The sequence below is a fragment of the Callorhinchus milii genome, unplaced genomic scaffold (assembly GCF_018977255.1).
Source record: "Callorhinchus milii isolate IMCB2004 unplaced genomic scaffold, IMCB_Cmil_1.0 Scaffold3, whole genome shotgun sequence".
NCBI lineage: Eukaryota > Metazoa > Chordata > Chondrichthyes > Chimaeriformes > Callorhinchidae > Callorhinchus > Callorhinchus milii.
In genome coordinates, this window is record NW_024704744.1 from 57172088 (window position 1) to 57188434 (window position 16347).

At 39.0% G+C, this 16347-nt stretch overlaps 1 protein-coding gene across 1 annotated transcript; it reads left to right on the forward strand.

Moving 5' to 3' along the window:
* Positions 1 to 1280: 1280 nt before the first annotated feature.
* On the forward strand, positions 1281 to 9730 carry tagapb (T cell activation RhoGTPase activating protein b). Its single transcript, XM_007893888.2, has 11 exons — positions 1281 to 1416; positions 1835 to 1919; positions 2983 to 3057; positions 3567 to 3630; positions 3963 to 4115; positions 4510 to 4682; positions 5383 to 5544; positions 5674 to 5783; positions 6266 to 6455; positions 7113 to 7224; positions 7894 to 9730. The coding sequence occupies exons 2-11, from the start codon at positions 1893 to 1895 to the stop codon at positions 9264 to 9266; spliced, it is 2439 nt and encodes an 812-aa protein (XP_007892079.2). The 5' UTR covers positions 1281 to 1416; positions 1835 to 1892; the 3' UTR covers positions 9267 to 9730.
* Positions 9731 to 16347: the final 6617 nt, after the last annotated feature.

Below are 16347 nucleotides of genomic sequence, written 5' to 3' on the forward strand. Positions count from 1 at the left end.
GACATTCCAATGCAAAAAATCTCTTCATTACTTTATTATATTTCAGTCATGGAAAATAAACATAAAAACAAGTCTGTTATAAAATTTATGTTTAAATTGGGAAGAGCTAACTACTCTGCCTGGGTTATAATTTTCTCTCAACTCGGGCAGTTTTTGTCAAGCTTATTTAAAACAACGGTACTTTATGTGGAAAGTATTTTCTTGAGGAAAACAATCTGAATGTTTAGTTCTCGCAGTTCATTTGTTTGTTGATGTTACAGTTTGATGTCTCTCTGTGATTTATATAGCCTCCCTTGTTGCTAGCTGATGTTATGGTAGCCTTGTGATGCAGTCAGTTCAGTGACTAGGAAGCTGTCATGATTAGCTGAGGAGACACTACACAACATAAGTCATCAATTCATAACTGCCCCAAGACCCCAACTGCTCACCCATGTTTCCATGATAAACTCACACATATCAAATTTTACAATGGTGATATCCTTGTTAACAGCGAAACTCGCATTACAGTAAAGTGACTAACAATCCTAATGTAGCTGGAGGCATTACCAAGGCCTCTGATACAGTAAAATTCCCTTTAAAATAATGTAATGTTGCCCCACTTCCTACACAGTTACCTGCAAGCTTATGTCTTGACAATTATGAATTGTGAAAATTCTTCCATTTAATCTTATTTAGGATCCTTTTTTATTTGCAAAAAAAAACCCTGGCTCCCATATAATAACTAAATTTTTGAAATTTCCTCCATTCTGTTTCATTTTAAATTTTAAGGCAACATACTCTTACAGGCTAAGACTAGGTGGAACTTCGGACCGGTCTGATGTGTATTGAAAGTGACTCTGATCGCCTTTTTTCTTAAGAGTCTTCTCTTAATAAATGCTATAAATATCATTTTAATCCTCCGCAAGAAATTATGAACGGTCTCGAAAGCTTTAATTTCATTTCAATTCATTTGATGTCAGTTACGATACAAACACTTGTTGGTTGTTTTCTACAATTACAACTTTCACTAACAAAGTATTTTTAGTCTCTTGCTGTAGTTCCCCTACTGTTCCACTGCTTACCTGTTTACACCTTACTTTCTTAACACGTCATTAAGAGCATAGCCCACTGAATACCGTGCCGTTACTTCACACTTTTTCCAAGCATCACGTGTAGATATTAACAGCAGTAACTTTCTTAATATGGAAGGAGGAAGCTTGAGCAAAGAAACTAGTGACAAAATGCCGTGATGCAATTTCCTGTCTCCACTACTCTGAGAATTTCCAACCACCCACGGCCTTTATATAGTGCGGGTGGTACAGATGTCCTGTTTAGACTCTCTCTGTTAGCCTGATGGACTGTTAACTGGATGTCATGGTGATTTTCTACCTACAGTTCACCTGATGTAAAGGACCACTGGCAAGATACTCTCCTTAGGTAAGTGTTACAATTATATTAGTGCTTTCTTGCCATGTGCTTAATCCACTGGTGATATAGAACAGCAAGTAATGAAAAACCTACAAGGTTCTACACATGTTACAGTTGATGCTAAAGGATTTGCCATCATTTGGTTTAACGAATAGCTCCAATGCAAGTTTAAATGTTTGCACCTGTTATGATCCTGAGAGTTTCCGTGCAACCTGAAAGTCAAGAAAAACGTTCATAAAAAAAGTTACTGATTTCAATGTGGGGGTGTTCACATTAGTGCTGTAGAGTTGGAGGGTAATATGTACAGTAGCAGTATCAACCAAATGCAAGAAACAGTGTGACTGCATAAATGTCACGCTCAGCTCTAAAGCACACTGAGGTACCAATTTGGGAATGCTTTTAATGACAATGGTTTATTTCTCTTTAGGAAAATTAAATCAGCAAAAGACACAGAGGAGCCTAAAGTCACAGAACTCACAATACTAATGAAGGTCTTAAGCAACTCTGTTCTGGTGAGTTTAAAGTCTTTCTGTCTTGGTAGGTTTATATGGTTTAGCAGATTACCTTATTAAAGCTTATCTACTGAATTAATAATAATAATAATCCTTGCATTTGATATAGCGCTTTTCACGTCGGGAGGACGTCCCAAAGCGCTTCACAGAACACACTGTAAAGTGAATTGACTGTATATTTGTGGGCGAACGCGGCAGCCAATTGCGCACAGCAATGTCCCACAAACAGTCGTGGATTGAAAATGACCAATTTATTATTGTTTTTTGGTTTTGGAGGGATTATTATTAGGCTCTGTGTGGAGTAAGGAAACTTGCCCAAGGTTTCACCCTGCCTGGAATTGAACTCAGGTCTCTAGCTTGCAAAGCGAGTGCTCAACCACTGAGCTACAGGACTCCACGAATTACTAGGCTCCAAGTATACAGAAAGTTGACTACGGCAAAGAAAATCGAGTCAATAAACAGCCTAAACAATGAGGTCTATTAACAGTGAAAGAGCACGCCTTCAATGTACAGAAGGCTTCACTGAATCACTGGGTAACACAATGCAAAATTCGTTTTTATTTTGCAGGTATTGGGAAGCAATAATGTTGATCCCTCTATTTTTAGAAGAGAAGTTGCTTTCTTTACTGTTGGACACTTTTGTGTGTGCCTAGTGTCTGTGATGAAGAGAAAGATTAGCCTCTCAAGAGGAGCCGAAATGACGGCCACCAAAGTTATAAATTATTGAACTGAATGTGTAAAACTGCTGTAAGCACTTTCCATTACTGTGTGAGAGACTGTCTGTGTGTGTGGTGGGGGGGGGGCATCAGAACTGATTGTAAGGAACCAACAGAGCAGTTTCTGATATGTTGATAGCGTTCACTTGCTTTAGGTAAGTGTAGTACAGTCAGACCACACGTAAGCTGTCAATCAGGGGTTGAACTGTAGAATGAGACATAAATCAGTGATGAATGCAGGGTGTAGGTAGGTCTATGGAGAAACATGCTGCAGTCTGCTATAACCAGGTTTAGATGTTCATTGTCAGCATTGAGATACTAAAGTGGTGTGTTTTTGTGTTTAACAGCTTAAAACACTAACTGTAAGCAACATCGAACCTGCCAGTGAGGTGGTGAGGAGAGCTCTGGAATCAGCTGAAATGGTGAGTAACATTACACCATAGAACATTGCTGGCTAACTCAGTCTGAGTGAGTCTGTAAACTGAATATTTTTGAGTGTGATTTTAATCACATTTCTGAACAAATCTACCACAGGCAAGTTAGTAAACAACAAGAGTAATGTTCAATACAACTTTACAACATTTTGCAACAATTGTGGGTTGATATTGGCTTGTGCGATTAGATTTTGTTCGATTGAGATGAATGACATGTTATGTATATGAAGGATTTTAAGGTATCATTTATTTTGGATTATATTTGAGAAATGTCTGTTGAAGAGATATCCATCTCTTCAGTCCAGGGTTCAGTGGTAACAAACACTAGGTTCACCCTTTTACAGTGGCATAATAATAATCCTAGCCTTTGATATAGCCCATTTCATGTCGGGAAGATGTCTCAAAGAGGTTCACAGAATTTACTGTATAGTGATTGAGTATTTTAGCTAACACAAATGTGCATTGCCTCACTGTAACTTTTTTTAAAATCGATTTAGGGAGATGCCCAGGATTATAAGTTATTATTTTCAAACGGTGAGGATACGCCATCTTCTCTAATCGGTAAGTTTAGAAAAAAAAGAAGTCTCCCTCCATCTTGAGGTTTTACCATTGCGGTTTTGTGCAGAACTATCAAACCACTGCAGCATTTACACTGTTTGTTCACAAAGCAGTGGGTCCAGTAATGCCTTAAGCATTGTCTTAATTCTTCATAATATTATTATATGTATCATCAGTCATCAGTTTTAAAGGTGCTCGTGACTGAAATAGCAGAACGTTATGTAGATTGCTCCTTTGACTGTTCGCAAAATACAGAAGAGGAAGAGGGGAAGTACAAAAGGGAAGCTGTTTCTTTAGTTGCGGCAAGTCTTCCAATTGCTTTGTATTGTCTACAGGTCACGAGTATCCCTTTGCCATTAAAATGAGCCAGCGGCAGAAGTCGAGTGAAAAGCAGGGAAAGGCAGAGGTGCCAGCGTTTGACCTGGAGAGAAAACCTTCAAAGGTGTCTCAAATACCCCAGTGCCAGTTTCAACTGAAATACTGTCCAGGTATGTCAGTAGAATTCCTTCAGTCAATTCGAATAATAATTGAGAATTTCTGTCATTGCAAGCGTACAGCAGAAAAGTATTTTAATTCTCACAGAATATACAGCACAATCTCCATTCTGAACATGACCAGCGCAATTCTAAGCAGCTGTACATTATCCTTGTTTACAAACAACAATTAATTGTTGTAAAATTCACCACACTCCTTTACTAAGAAATTGTCGTTCAATTAAGTAACTTATTTTATATATTCAGTTTGATATGAAATGTAGATAGATTTTATTCTTTGCTTCAGATGGCTAAAGCTGAAAGATAAGGAACGGTGCCTCCCCTTTATCAGTTCTTCCCTGTTGAAACATCGCACAATCTAAGCAATAGCTCTTCTTTGTCCCTACAGTTGACTCGCACGGCAATTCGAAGCACTGCAAGAAAAACAGAACAAAGATGGCTTGGCCTTTCCGCAGAAACTCAACTCAGACAGAGTCTGTCTCCTCTCAGGAAGAATGCCTTTTTAATCGACATCTTCAGGATATCTCCGAGGGTGATGGCACACTTCCTAAACCAATCCTTGTAAGTAGATAATTACAGCTCCTTACTCTAATGGAAACAGTTTGAGCTAACTTGACAGCAAAGAATAACAATCAAATGAAACTGAAGTGTACACAAAGTGGAGTTATTCACTTAGCATTTCAACATACATAAAGCATGCTGCAGTCCAACAATCAAAGCAAAGTGGTAGCTTTTAGCTAGGCTAATGTGCAATATTTAACTGTAGATACAAAATTCAGGCACCTTGTGTTCTGGTGGTAAAGTGCTCTTTACTGTCAAAACGTTCAGAACAGAAGGACACAGTTCAGTTTCTCGTGTCTGTACAACAACTGTAAAGAAAAGTCAGTAGAAGTGTTTGGATTTTTGTCCGGTGCAATTTATTCCATTTTGTTTCGATTGTAATTTGTACACTTTCGGTCTGCACCGCAACCAACAACCCTTTGCCTGTACACTATATTGGTATTCATGGAGGTACTTTTTGTTCTTTTAAGTGCTTTATACGAGACATATTGAAATCTTAGTTTCCTTCTCAAGCGCTATTTTTTAGCATTGAACCCAAAAAGCAGCAATATATGTAATATATGATAATCATTCATTTACACTTTTTTTCACAAAATTAGTCACAAGCACCACAAGATCAGGGAGTGCTCACCGAAAATAATTGTTTCTCAGTTGACTGGTTTCTGATTAATTTAGTATTGGTGCTTTCTTTTTACTTTAGGATATGCTGACTGTCCTCTTCAAGAAAGGACCCTCATCCATAGGAATATTTAGAAAGTGTGCAAACATGAAGGCTTGCAAGGAGTTAACAGCAAAGCTAAACATGGGAAGAGAAGTCAATCTGGAGGAGGAGCCAGTGGTCCAGTTGACGGCAGTCTTCAAGGTAAATTAATTCAAACTCACTCTTCTAAGTAGAAGTTAATGGAATATTGCAACAGGTCAATACTTGGAGCTCAATCTGTGTGTTTTATATTGGATGACAGCATGGCTAATTCTCAATGTGCTGTTGCAGGACTTTCTACGACGTATTCCAAATTGTATCTTGAGAGCTGATCTGTATGACAGTTGGATGGCCGCAATGGAGAAGAAGGATGTCAATGAAAGAACAGAGGCGATCAAACAGTAAGTGTCATCCACTATAAGGAGTGAAACATTAGCCTCTTTGCCTACCTAGCGTACCGTTATTTATAGAGGTACTTTTTGCTGTTTGATGTGTCCTGCCTGAGTAATACTGAAATTTCGTTCTTTGACTTACATCACATATTATCACATTTTTAAAAAAAATGTATAACCAAATTAGGGACTAGTGGTCATTAAAAAGAGAACTGAATGGCAAACTTTGGTGAATGGAGCATAAATTAAGGACATGCTACATGCTCTACACTCAGCTCAATGTGATTCTTGATATTGTTCTGCTTAAAATTCATGCATAATCTCTAGGGAGTGGAACAGTTTGAAAGCAATTGGTTACATCTGGTCACAAGACAGTAAAAGTTGTTGCTGGGGATTTCTCAATGGAAATTTGCAGAAGTAGTTATTTGGGGGAAGTTGTCTTCAACTGTCAAAGCACCTGATTTGAAATAATGCTATTTTTTTGTTTCCAGGGTTCTTTCAAAACTTCCAAGCCACAACCTTGCGTTGCTTCGCTACTTCTTCTGTCTGCTCTATTACATCAACAAACACTCTGAGGTCAATAAGATGGATGCTTACAATCTTGCAATCTGCATCAGCCCCAACATGCTCTGGCCCAACAAAGATATAGCACTCGAAGCTCAGCAAGAGGTCTCTGCTAAGGTAAATATACTAGCTTCTGCCCTGGAACCTTCAATCAATCTGTCTGCAAAATAGGAAAGATTTTATTGAATTAATTCCGAAATGAATCCCGAATGGTGCACTTTCATTTCAAGTTTGCCAACAGAGGCCAGATGTCATGGTAAAATAATGGAGGTTCTAATTTGCGATATTTCTTGATAGGATTCTTAATAAGAAATACAGTTGTACAAAAGAGGTAGCAGGAAGTGGGTCACTCTGACCTGTGGGACCTCCACTCTGACATGATCTACTTCCAGTAGACATGAGATTCCTTATTTGGAATCACTGTAAAAGATAACACAAACAACTGATTCTGTTTGTTAAAAGATTTTGAAAAAACTGCGACCATATATAGACAACAGCCCGATAGAATACTATACCTTGGGAAAACTATAAACCTTTGAAAAAAGGACTTTTAAAGTGGTGATCAAGCAGAATGATTACATCATAATGTTTATATATATACATTTATATACAACTATATATATTAATAATAGACATGAAGAAACATTGATAATGACATTAAGTTAACTGCAAGCATTTACTGAAGAGCTTTTCAGACAGTTCAGTGATTGGATCTGATAATAGATTTCAGTGTGTTTGCCAATCTTAACCTGAACAAATGTATTTTCTTAACAGATTGTGACTCTAATGCAATTTTTGATCGAGAACTGCTGTCAAATATTTGGTAATATAACCATGCTCTTGGGTGAACCATGTCAAGTGGCATCAGACTACAATGATCACTCAGGTATGTAGCACGTGCGTTGTCTGTGTGACGCTCAAAAGATCATTTAATTTTTTGACACTTACTGGAGGCTATACTAGGCTGTCAATCTCATAAATTAGTCTGATCATATAAGCATATGAACATCACACATATAGGAGCATCACTTATCAATGTTACCTTACAAAAACAAACTCCTAACACAGCTCATTTGCTAAAGACACAATCAAATGTGTTTTTGTTTTCCACACAAAAACTAGAAGGTCTTAAATTCAATCCCCAATCTGTGTTGAATTAACGGATCTCAGATAAATCAGCAGATGGAGCTCTACAATTGTCGGCATCATAGGTTATCCAGTGGCCCTTGTTGAAAAATGCAAGTGTGTGTGTGTGTGTGCGTACGTGCATATATGGGGACATCAGGTGAAGCTAGTCTGGGCTTTTGTTTATTCAAACCCTTATCCCCCCTTCACACACACATACAATACTGCATAAGTTTCTGATACTTACTGTTCAGCCTTACACGTGAAAAATGACCACTTGGAGTGAAATAGTGAAGGGTGAATGATGCCCATGAGTTTGAACCCTAGCAAGCAAGAGCTCCTTCAGGAGAGGATAGAGGAAATTAGGGAGGAAAATAAAATGATAGTTGGTAACCAGAATACAAAATATTTCTTATTTTTTTCACTATAGATGTGTCATTGTCCCACCAAAATGACTCTGCCTATGACAGCACAGATCAAGAGGAATGGAGAGACACACAGAACGAAAAGAGAAGGCGAGCAAACAACAGCTGCAGTGAACTATCAGCCAGCGACCAGGCACGGGGAATGGAACATAATCAGATTTATCGCATGAGGAATGACCAGGAGACTGGAGGCTGCACAATGACTTTAAGTAGCACTGAATCCATAGATATGACCAACAGAGTGCTGCCACAAATGTCTCCAACTGTATGTCCCTCTGCAGTCATTATTGAACAGTATTCAGGGAGGATGAACAGACGATGCTCGGAGCCAATACTGCCCACAAACAATAGCTCCAAAAAGATCAGCCAGAAGGAATTGGCTGCAAGAAGTCATGATGACTGCTCCATCACTCCCCATGATCTGGACTTTCAGAATCCATCAATGAAAAAACAAACGTCTGAGGAAAGCTTTCCAAAATATCAGTTCAAGGGAAGGAAGTCGTTCATCTATAATGTCAGTTCACACTCAGAGCTGTCCACAGCCTCGTCCTCCAAGGCTTCCTCTGTCTCTTCATTAGCTAGTTCATGCTCAAACCTGTCTGAGAGTTCTGTCTTTGCCAATTCTCCACTTGTGTCCCCTACGTGCCCCAGACATGAGGAATCCTTCTCAGAACATCACATCAAACGCCTGACTAGTTTGACCCAAGAGCCTGATAGTAATGCAAAGTTCGCCATAGAGAAAACCAAAAAACCACTGAAGAAGACTCTAAGCTGCCCCACAAGGTCTTTTCAAGGCAACAGGGATTGCTGCAAGGAAATCTCGCTGAAGGAAAATCAATCCACCTGTGAGACTGTGCATGAGGATGCAGTGAATGAGAGTGGAAATTCAAAGTTTTCGTATCACTCATCCCCTGATGTTGTCTTTCAGCGGGTGGACAGTCAAAAACGGGGCTTTCCACCTTCTTATAATGAAGCTCTTATACATAATACCCCCCCTATTCTCGCAATGAAGGGAATGACAGTGAAGCACATGAGGAGTTGGTCGCAAAAGGAACAAAACATTGAAGAAGGTACACCATATTCATTAATCCAGAACAAACACAACATGCGTTGTAGATCTGTTTCTGGTCATAAAACTTGTTCATTAACAGATGACCCATTCAAAATATCCTGTCAAAATATCAAAAGCAGTTCAGACTGTTACAATACACAAACTGCAGAGAACCATGCAAACCACTTTACAATATGTGAGAAGCCACACCAATACAGAGGGAGAGCTCTGTCTGAATCCATAAGCAGAGACAAGAACTTCCAGTTAGGGGGATGCTTCAATCAGACCTTTAACCGTTATCCATATCCTAAGGAGTCATATGTGTAAACAATGTACAAACCCTGATGTTTGCCAGCACCTTTTCTCATGTTACATTCTGTGTTAATGTCCTATCAATAATTGTTTAAAAAGTTGTTGTTTTTAAACGTAATGTTCTGTTTCCAATTTTTGTTGTCCCTTTTGACCTCTTTGGTTGTATTAAGTGAACAAGCACCTTTAAGTACATAGAGTCTTTAACACTCGTTGTCTCTGATTTAATAGAGATTATATACCATAGAGCGGAAAATCTAGATGATGCAGATGTATATTTGTAGAAAACATTAAAAAATATTGATGTTTATCATAGTTAAAATGAACCCTGTATCACAGTGCAATGTAACATAGCGTGTTAAAATTTACAAAACATCAAGTGTGAATATTGTACATATAAGCTATCCAAAAGATTTCTGTGTGAAGTAATTTGCAATGAATAGTCACACAATTTCACTACAATAAATTTGATATTTACAGTGTATTCTGGTTCTTTATATTTCATTCGCAATTACTTGGGACAATATTTCTCTACATAGGTTTTAACAGCTGCAGAGTGAGTTGAGTTTAATCTCAATGTTATGATTTGTAAATCTGGAAATATGTAACAAGATAAGTGAAGTGAAATAACCTGATGCTATCAGTTCTTTCACACTATCAAGATCAACAAAGCCTTCAAGCCTGCACTCTGTGATATCAAAACTTCATTGCTTAACAATAATGATTTAGAAACTGTGCAAAAAATCATATATTCAATTTAATCATGATCTAATAATTTATGCCAGTTTTTTTAAACTTAAACAAGGGATCCTAACTGTGAGATTTTAAACCCGCAATTTCACTTTGTCTTAACCTCTCAGACCACTTTGCCTTAACATTTAAGATTTCACAGAATGTAGAAAATTCTTTAATTTGGAAGCTGTTTTTCTACAGTTTTTAAAAAGAAACAACTTTCAATTTACGATTGGATTTAAGTGCAAGATTACTTCCGGACTCAGTGTGTTAGGAAGCTCACAAGGGACAGTTCCTTCTTGTCTTCATTCTAGTCACTGATCCAGACACTATTCAGAGAGTAGAAGTAGTTGATTCATTAGGTGACTAGTTACCAAACTCAATAACAATCAATTTGACTTGTCAAACAAACAAACAAATTGCAAGGGATAAATGACCATAGACGCAGCCAAAGTGGAAAGACTTGAGACGGACCTTGAAGGAGCCAAGAGAAGGGGCAAAGCAAAGGGATTCCGGGATGGAGTTCCAGAGGGTGGGAGCAGAAATGCTGGAGGCCCATCAATGGTGAGTCGGGCTGGGAGGGGGACATGAAGCAGGTTAGTGCCTGCTGAGCAGAGGGAGCGGACAGGTTGGTAAGGTTTTAGCAGGTTGCAGAAGTAGGTTGGGGCAAGACAATGGACAGCTTCAAAAGTGAATTCGATCCTGTTGGGGATGGGGAGCCAGTGGAGCCGGGTAAGGATGGGGGTTAGGGTTAGGTACAGGAGAGGATACGAGCTGCAGAGTTCTGAATAATTTGCAGCCTGTTGGCATAGTCAAGCCGGGACGTGATAAAAGCGTGGATAGGGTCTCAGCGGTGGAGGCGGGCAATGTTGCAGTGGTGGAGAAAACTGAACGGGTCAAGGCATGAATATGGAGTTTAAAGGACAGTTGATAGTCAAACAAAACACCATGTTCCTTACTTTAATTCTTTTTTCAACTGTGGCAGGGGATCTTTAACGGCCATCTGAACAGGCTGGTGGGACCTTGGTTTAAAGTCTCATCCAAACAGACTTCAGCTCCAATCTAATCTCCTCAGAGTGTAATTTACAAGAGGTTCCTCATAGTTTGCATTGAGAAGAAATCACAGTTTGCATTGAGCAGTGCCTTTTCCAGCACTCAGACACCAGTAATGTTAACACTTTTATGAGGAGCAAGCCCTCTACAGTCTTTCTCCCCCCTACCTCTCCAATCTACTAATCCCCTACCACCCTGTTTGCTCCCTCCGCTCAGCAAGCTCTGGCCTGCTTCACGTTCCCCACTTCACTCGTCCCACTATTGGTGGGCGGGCCTTCTGCCACTCTGCCCCCACCCTCTGGAACTCCATTCCGCAGTTCCTCCACCTCGCCCCCTCCCTCGCCACCTTCAAGACCCACCTCACGACCCTCCTCTTCAACCGTGCTTTCGATCACCCTGCCCTCCACCCACCCCCACCCCAACCCCCAGCTCGGGTCTGTAAATCAGTCTGTGCAGCGCCTTGGGACACCCTCCCGACGTGAAAGGCACTTTACAAATGTAATTTTGTTGTTGATTTTCATTAATTCTCTTTAGTAACATAAGATCAAATATATTTACTGACAATTCACTCTTGCAAACAAGAAAGGATAGCAAAATAATCAGCCAATCGTATTGTTGTTGTTCTTGCACAAAACCTCCCCCATTACGGACCCCACCCTGACCACAACACAGGAAAGTTCTGCACAGAACACCCTCCATGTAGCAAAGTCTTCAACCTATCAGGGCATTTCTTAACATATAAAGCAGTGAGGAAAATCCCCACCAGTGCCTAGGAATTCCCCAGCAGTAATTTCAAAATTCCCCTCCAGTAAATTGCCCTTCCATAATAATATTAAAGGTAATGGTGATTTTCGCGGCAGTCACCAAGTGGTCACCGTTTAGGCAGTGACTTTGTTGTATTTGTAACAGTCCTCATCAACTACATGTAGCTTTTCTTCATCTATAGAAATTTGTTTTAAATGTTGCTGGATGTGGGATAAAAGTGACCCTTTGAGTTCAGTCCCCAACAGTGAAAATTCCTTAAAAAATGCCCTGCCACCTATTAATCAATTTACACACCAGCACAAATTAAACTTAGTCTCCACATCTCCACAGATAAGATTCTTCTCCTCTTGTTGCTGCAACACAGAAATCATTGTGTTCCATGGAGCATTTCCTCATTTCTTGGCTATTTCTGAAGTGTTTAGTCATATCCATTGTGTCTTGTTTGTGTCTGGTTTTCAAAATTTTTCATGTTTTGCTTAATATTTGCTCTTCTTTCTATTTTCACTTCTCTTGGAGTTTTAGTTCACATGACAAATTGACTTTGTTTTTATGAGCAAGGTCAGGTCCCCACTGTAAATCAAATTATACGAAACACGTTCCTCAAGGGAATGAGGGTTGTCCACAGAGACAACCTTTCTCCTTCCCCCCAAACTTTTCACCCCCAAAACTCTTCACTCCACCCCCAAAACTTTCTAGGCCTAAATCATCAAAGGACCATGCGGATCTGATATCTGTCTTCATGACCACCCAAGCAAGTCAAGTGATCAGTTGGCCTCTCTGGCCCAGGCAAGTCTGGCCTGAGCCCAGTGACAAAGTGCTCAACCTAGCTCTGTATTCCAATATCTCCACTTCCTCTTTGTGAGGGTGGATCAGACTCCTCAGATCGGAAGGACTGCAAGACCGATCCCAGCCAACAATGAGATTAGCCAAAGATGATCCTGTCCTTAATCACCATCCAAGAACTTTCCTGCAAATGTCTCTGGATAGCGATCAGGAACAGGAACCCTAATTGATTTGCTCCTTCCAACGCTAGGGGTACTGAGGCCAAATAGTACCACCAAAATTCTGTGTACATTATGGTTCCTTAACAAAGGTTCTCACCATTTTTGTTCAATAGAAAGAACACATTTGTGAAGAAAAGTACTCAAAGGAAATGAAATTTAGTTTCATTGCTTTGCTAGCAAAAGTACTGTAAACAGATGGATTAAATGTCTGCAATTTCTTTTCACAGTACATGCCATCCTTTTCGTTATATTTCATAAATTATTGGCATCTCACATTAACCTGTCATAAGAACAGGTTCATTTCTCAGAATATAAACTGATCTTCCAGTCCTTCTAAGCATAAAATAAACGGTCAATTCACTTTACAGCATATTCTGTGAAGCACTTTGAGACATCTAGAAGACGTGAAAAGCGCTATATCAACTGCAAGGATTATTATTATTATTAAAAACCTCTCCTTAAGTATTTCCTCTCGATCGTTCCTCTCAATATTATCTCTCCATTATTGCCTTGTTTTTAAAAATATGTAATGTTCCTTACGACAGATTAATGTGAGACACCAATAATTTATGAAAAATAACAATAAGGTTGCTGTATATTTATATAATTTTATTTCCTCTCAAAAGCTGTTTTTAAAACAATGAAAGAATTTTCATCAACAACTTTTATGAAAAGCTCTAAGCGTGATTAAAAAAAATTGGTTGTGATTGTGATAAAAGGTATATTTTAAACCTTTCATTACTCACTCACAGTTCTACCTTTGATATGTATGCCTTTATCCAATGCATAATCTAGAGACCTTTTGTAGCATTCTCCCTTGTAATGCATTGCATCCTCGATTTTATAGCTGTCTTTTTCATGTTTAATTGCCTAAATAACATCAAAGGCCTTGTGTCAGACTGGTGATTCCAGTGAAGGAATTAGTTGATGAATTTGTGCGCTTGACACATTGTCTTCTGATAAACTAAAGTATTTTTCCTTGCAAAACATGAAATACAGGATCATTTAAGTGGATGTGTCACTGTCAGCTCACTTATATCTCAGCTGAGCTCATTTGAGGTAGTCAAGGGCTATTGTTTTCCCTCACTGGAGGAAAACCATATCCCGGAAAGTGCTCCCTGGTTGCATTTTAGTTGTTTATTCAAACAATAAAATGGGTTGTGATGACTACCCAGGCAGTATTTGCCTCATTGTTTGTTGACTACACTCTGCTGCATATCAACCTGCCTGATCTGCCAGCACTGTTGCGGTTTTAATACATGGAAATGGCTGACAAGAGTATCAACCCTTTTCAGGCTTTAGGGTGCAAGTGTTGGTAACCCTCGTACAGTGCAAGTGGCAACATGGAAAATGAGAAAAACAAGAACAAACGTTTGCACATGTAAGTGTGGACTTGGCCTATCTTTAGTAGGACACTGTCACCAATGAATATTGATCTCTGGTCTCATCGCCTGGTAATCTGTTCTCGTAATAAAAATCTAAATTTGAATTACTGCCTTTCACAAATAAGGTGTCAGACAACCTCAGTTGGTAGAACTCATGCCTCTGAGTCATAAGGTTATGAGTTCGAGCTGTACATTAGAACTTTGAGCGCACAGGTACTAACACTCCAGCGCAATTCCTGGAGAGTGCTGGATTGTCGGAGGTGTCATCCTTCTGATGAGATGTTAAACCCACGTCTTGTCTACCTGTTAGGGTGGATGTAAAGAGCCCATGGCACTATTCAAAAATGAGAAGAGTTTTCCAGACGTCCTAGCCAACAATCCTCCAGATAAAATTGGTCATTCACTTTGTGACAAATTGTGAGACTTTGCTTTGTGAAAATTGGCTGCTGCTTCTGTCTTACAAAATACGCAGTCACTACATTGCAGTACATCCTAAAACATCCTCCTGACATGAAAGGCAGTATATCAAATGCAAGAATTATTAGCACTGTATAAAATGATTTGGTGACTTCAGCAAGATTCACTTGACCACAAGTATCTCAACAGAATGTTTATACTCTGGTTAAGTGCTGTACCATATCTAGATTGAGCTTGGTTAAATACTCAGACCTATGATGTAGCAAATTCAAATCACTTAGGCCAGGACATTCAACTTTCTTGGACTCTTGCAAGTGTGACGATTACACACACTCACTTGAATTATGCTACATTGTTGACATTGGTGAAGAAATCCTAAATCGCTGCAGGAACACGAGTTGCTCCTCAGGACATAGCAAGTTCAAGCTCAACAAGAAAGAGGAAACCAAATTGTGGACAGAACTTGTGATTGGTTTTTCTATGAATTTCCCCATGATAATGGGTAACCAGAAATGGAACGTTTCCTGTGCTTTTTTTCAGCTCATTCTCTTTCAGTTGCACACTCAAACATGCAGCTAGATGTAGAATTTAAAAAATGCTGCTGCCTTTTTTCAGCTGTTTCTGGTTTCAAAGCAACAGCAAGACTTATACTTTTAAAAATACTTTTTGTGCAATAACTCGTCCCTCTGGAATGCATTTATTTTAAATTATTAATAGTTTTCCATCATCTTGTTACAGGCCAGATGGAACGAGATTACAGTTTTGCTCTCTGGACTTATTCCAGAATTTGCACTTTTCAATCTTTTTGCATATATCGCAGAATATATTTTATTTACAGTGCGTGCAGAATGCATTTGGGTAGTTTTGTACGGGGGTGGGTGGGGGCTGCAGTACTTACTAGACTGTCTGGCCATATTATTCATTCAAAGCAAACCAAGAGTTTCATCCCATCCAGCTAGCTGGTCACTTAGAATGAGCCATTTTATTTTCTGCTCATCAGAAAATCCTATGCGTTGTCTAATTGTAACATGCATCAACACTATAATAGTTAAGATACTAACAGTTCCACTGGTTAATCTTTCTTTTCTTTGGTTACAGTGCAGTACTTAGAAAACACCAACTCTTAACCCCATTTGGTGTTTCTTAAGGTTTTGACAAGTTTTGTGCAAATCAAATAGTCTTTTTACCAATTGTGTCTCATGAGAGATAATAGTTTAGCATTAGCCTTGCCTATGTTGTAGTTGTGATCACTAATCTACTATTATGATATAGTTATTTATACAGCATGCAATCAGGCCATTCAGGCTAACTTGTCCATGCTGGTGTTTAAACTCCCCACGCCTCCTATTTCCCTGTATTCCCTTCTCCATCATGAATGCATCCAGGTTTCTCTTAAATACATAAATGATTGAAGTGTGTTTTATTATCCATTTAGAGGGGGTCTATTTTTAAACATCTATCAATTTCTAAGAATGTTAAAAGACTCACTTATCACACTGACAAAGATTTTCTGATAACTGTGTGATACACGGAAAGAATACTTCCTGCTGAGAATCAGTTAGCATTTAACCCCTCGAGGTAGAGTATTGAGACATCCATCCAAATGTATCTTGTTGGTGATTATATCTATTGTTGACCACCAGTGTACAGGTTCCAGTGTCAGCCTGGACTCTGTGAGTTCAAAGGCCTTCTGAACCAGGCTGACACTTAACCTAATAACATGAAAATTAAATAATTTTATTT

Bases quoted from the DNA above. Each gene is read 5' to 3' on its own strand.
- tagapb (XM_007893888.2), top strand. From the start codon at position 1,893: ATGAAGGTCTTAAGCAACTCTGTTCTG. The intron at 3,631-3,962 runs GTAAGTTTAGAA...TATTGTCTACAG, and splicing joins TACGCCATCTTCTCTAATCG to GTCACGAGTATCCCTTTGCC. The intron at 4,683-5,382 runs GTAAGTAGATAA...TTTTTACTTTAG, and splicing joins CACTTCCTAAACCAATCCTT to GATATGCTGACTGTCCTCTT.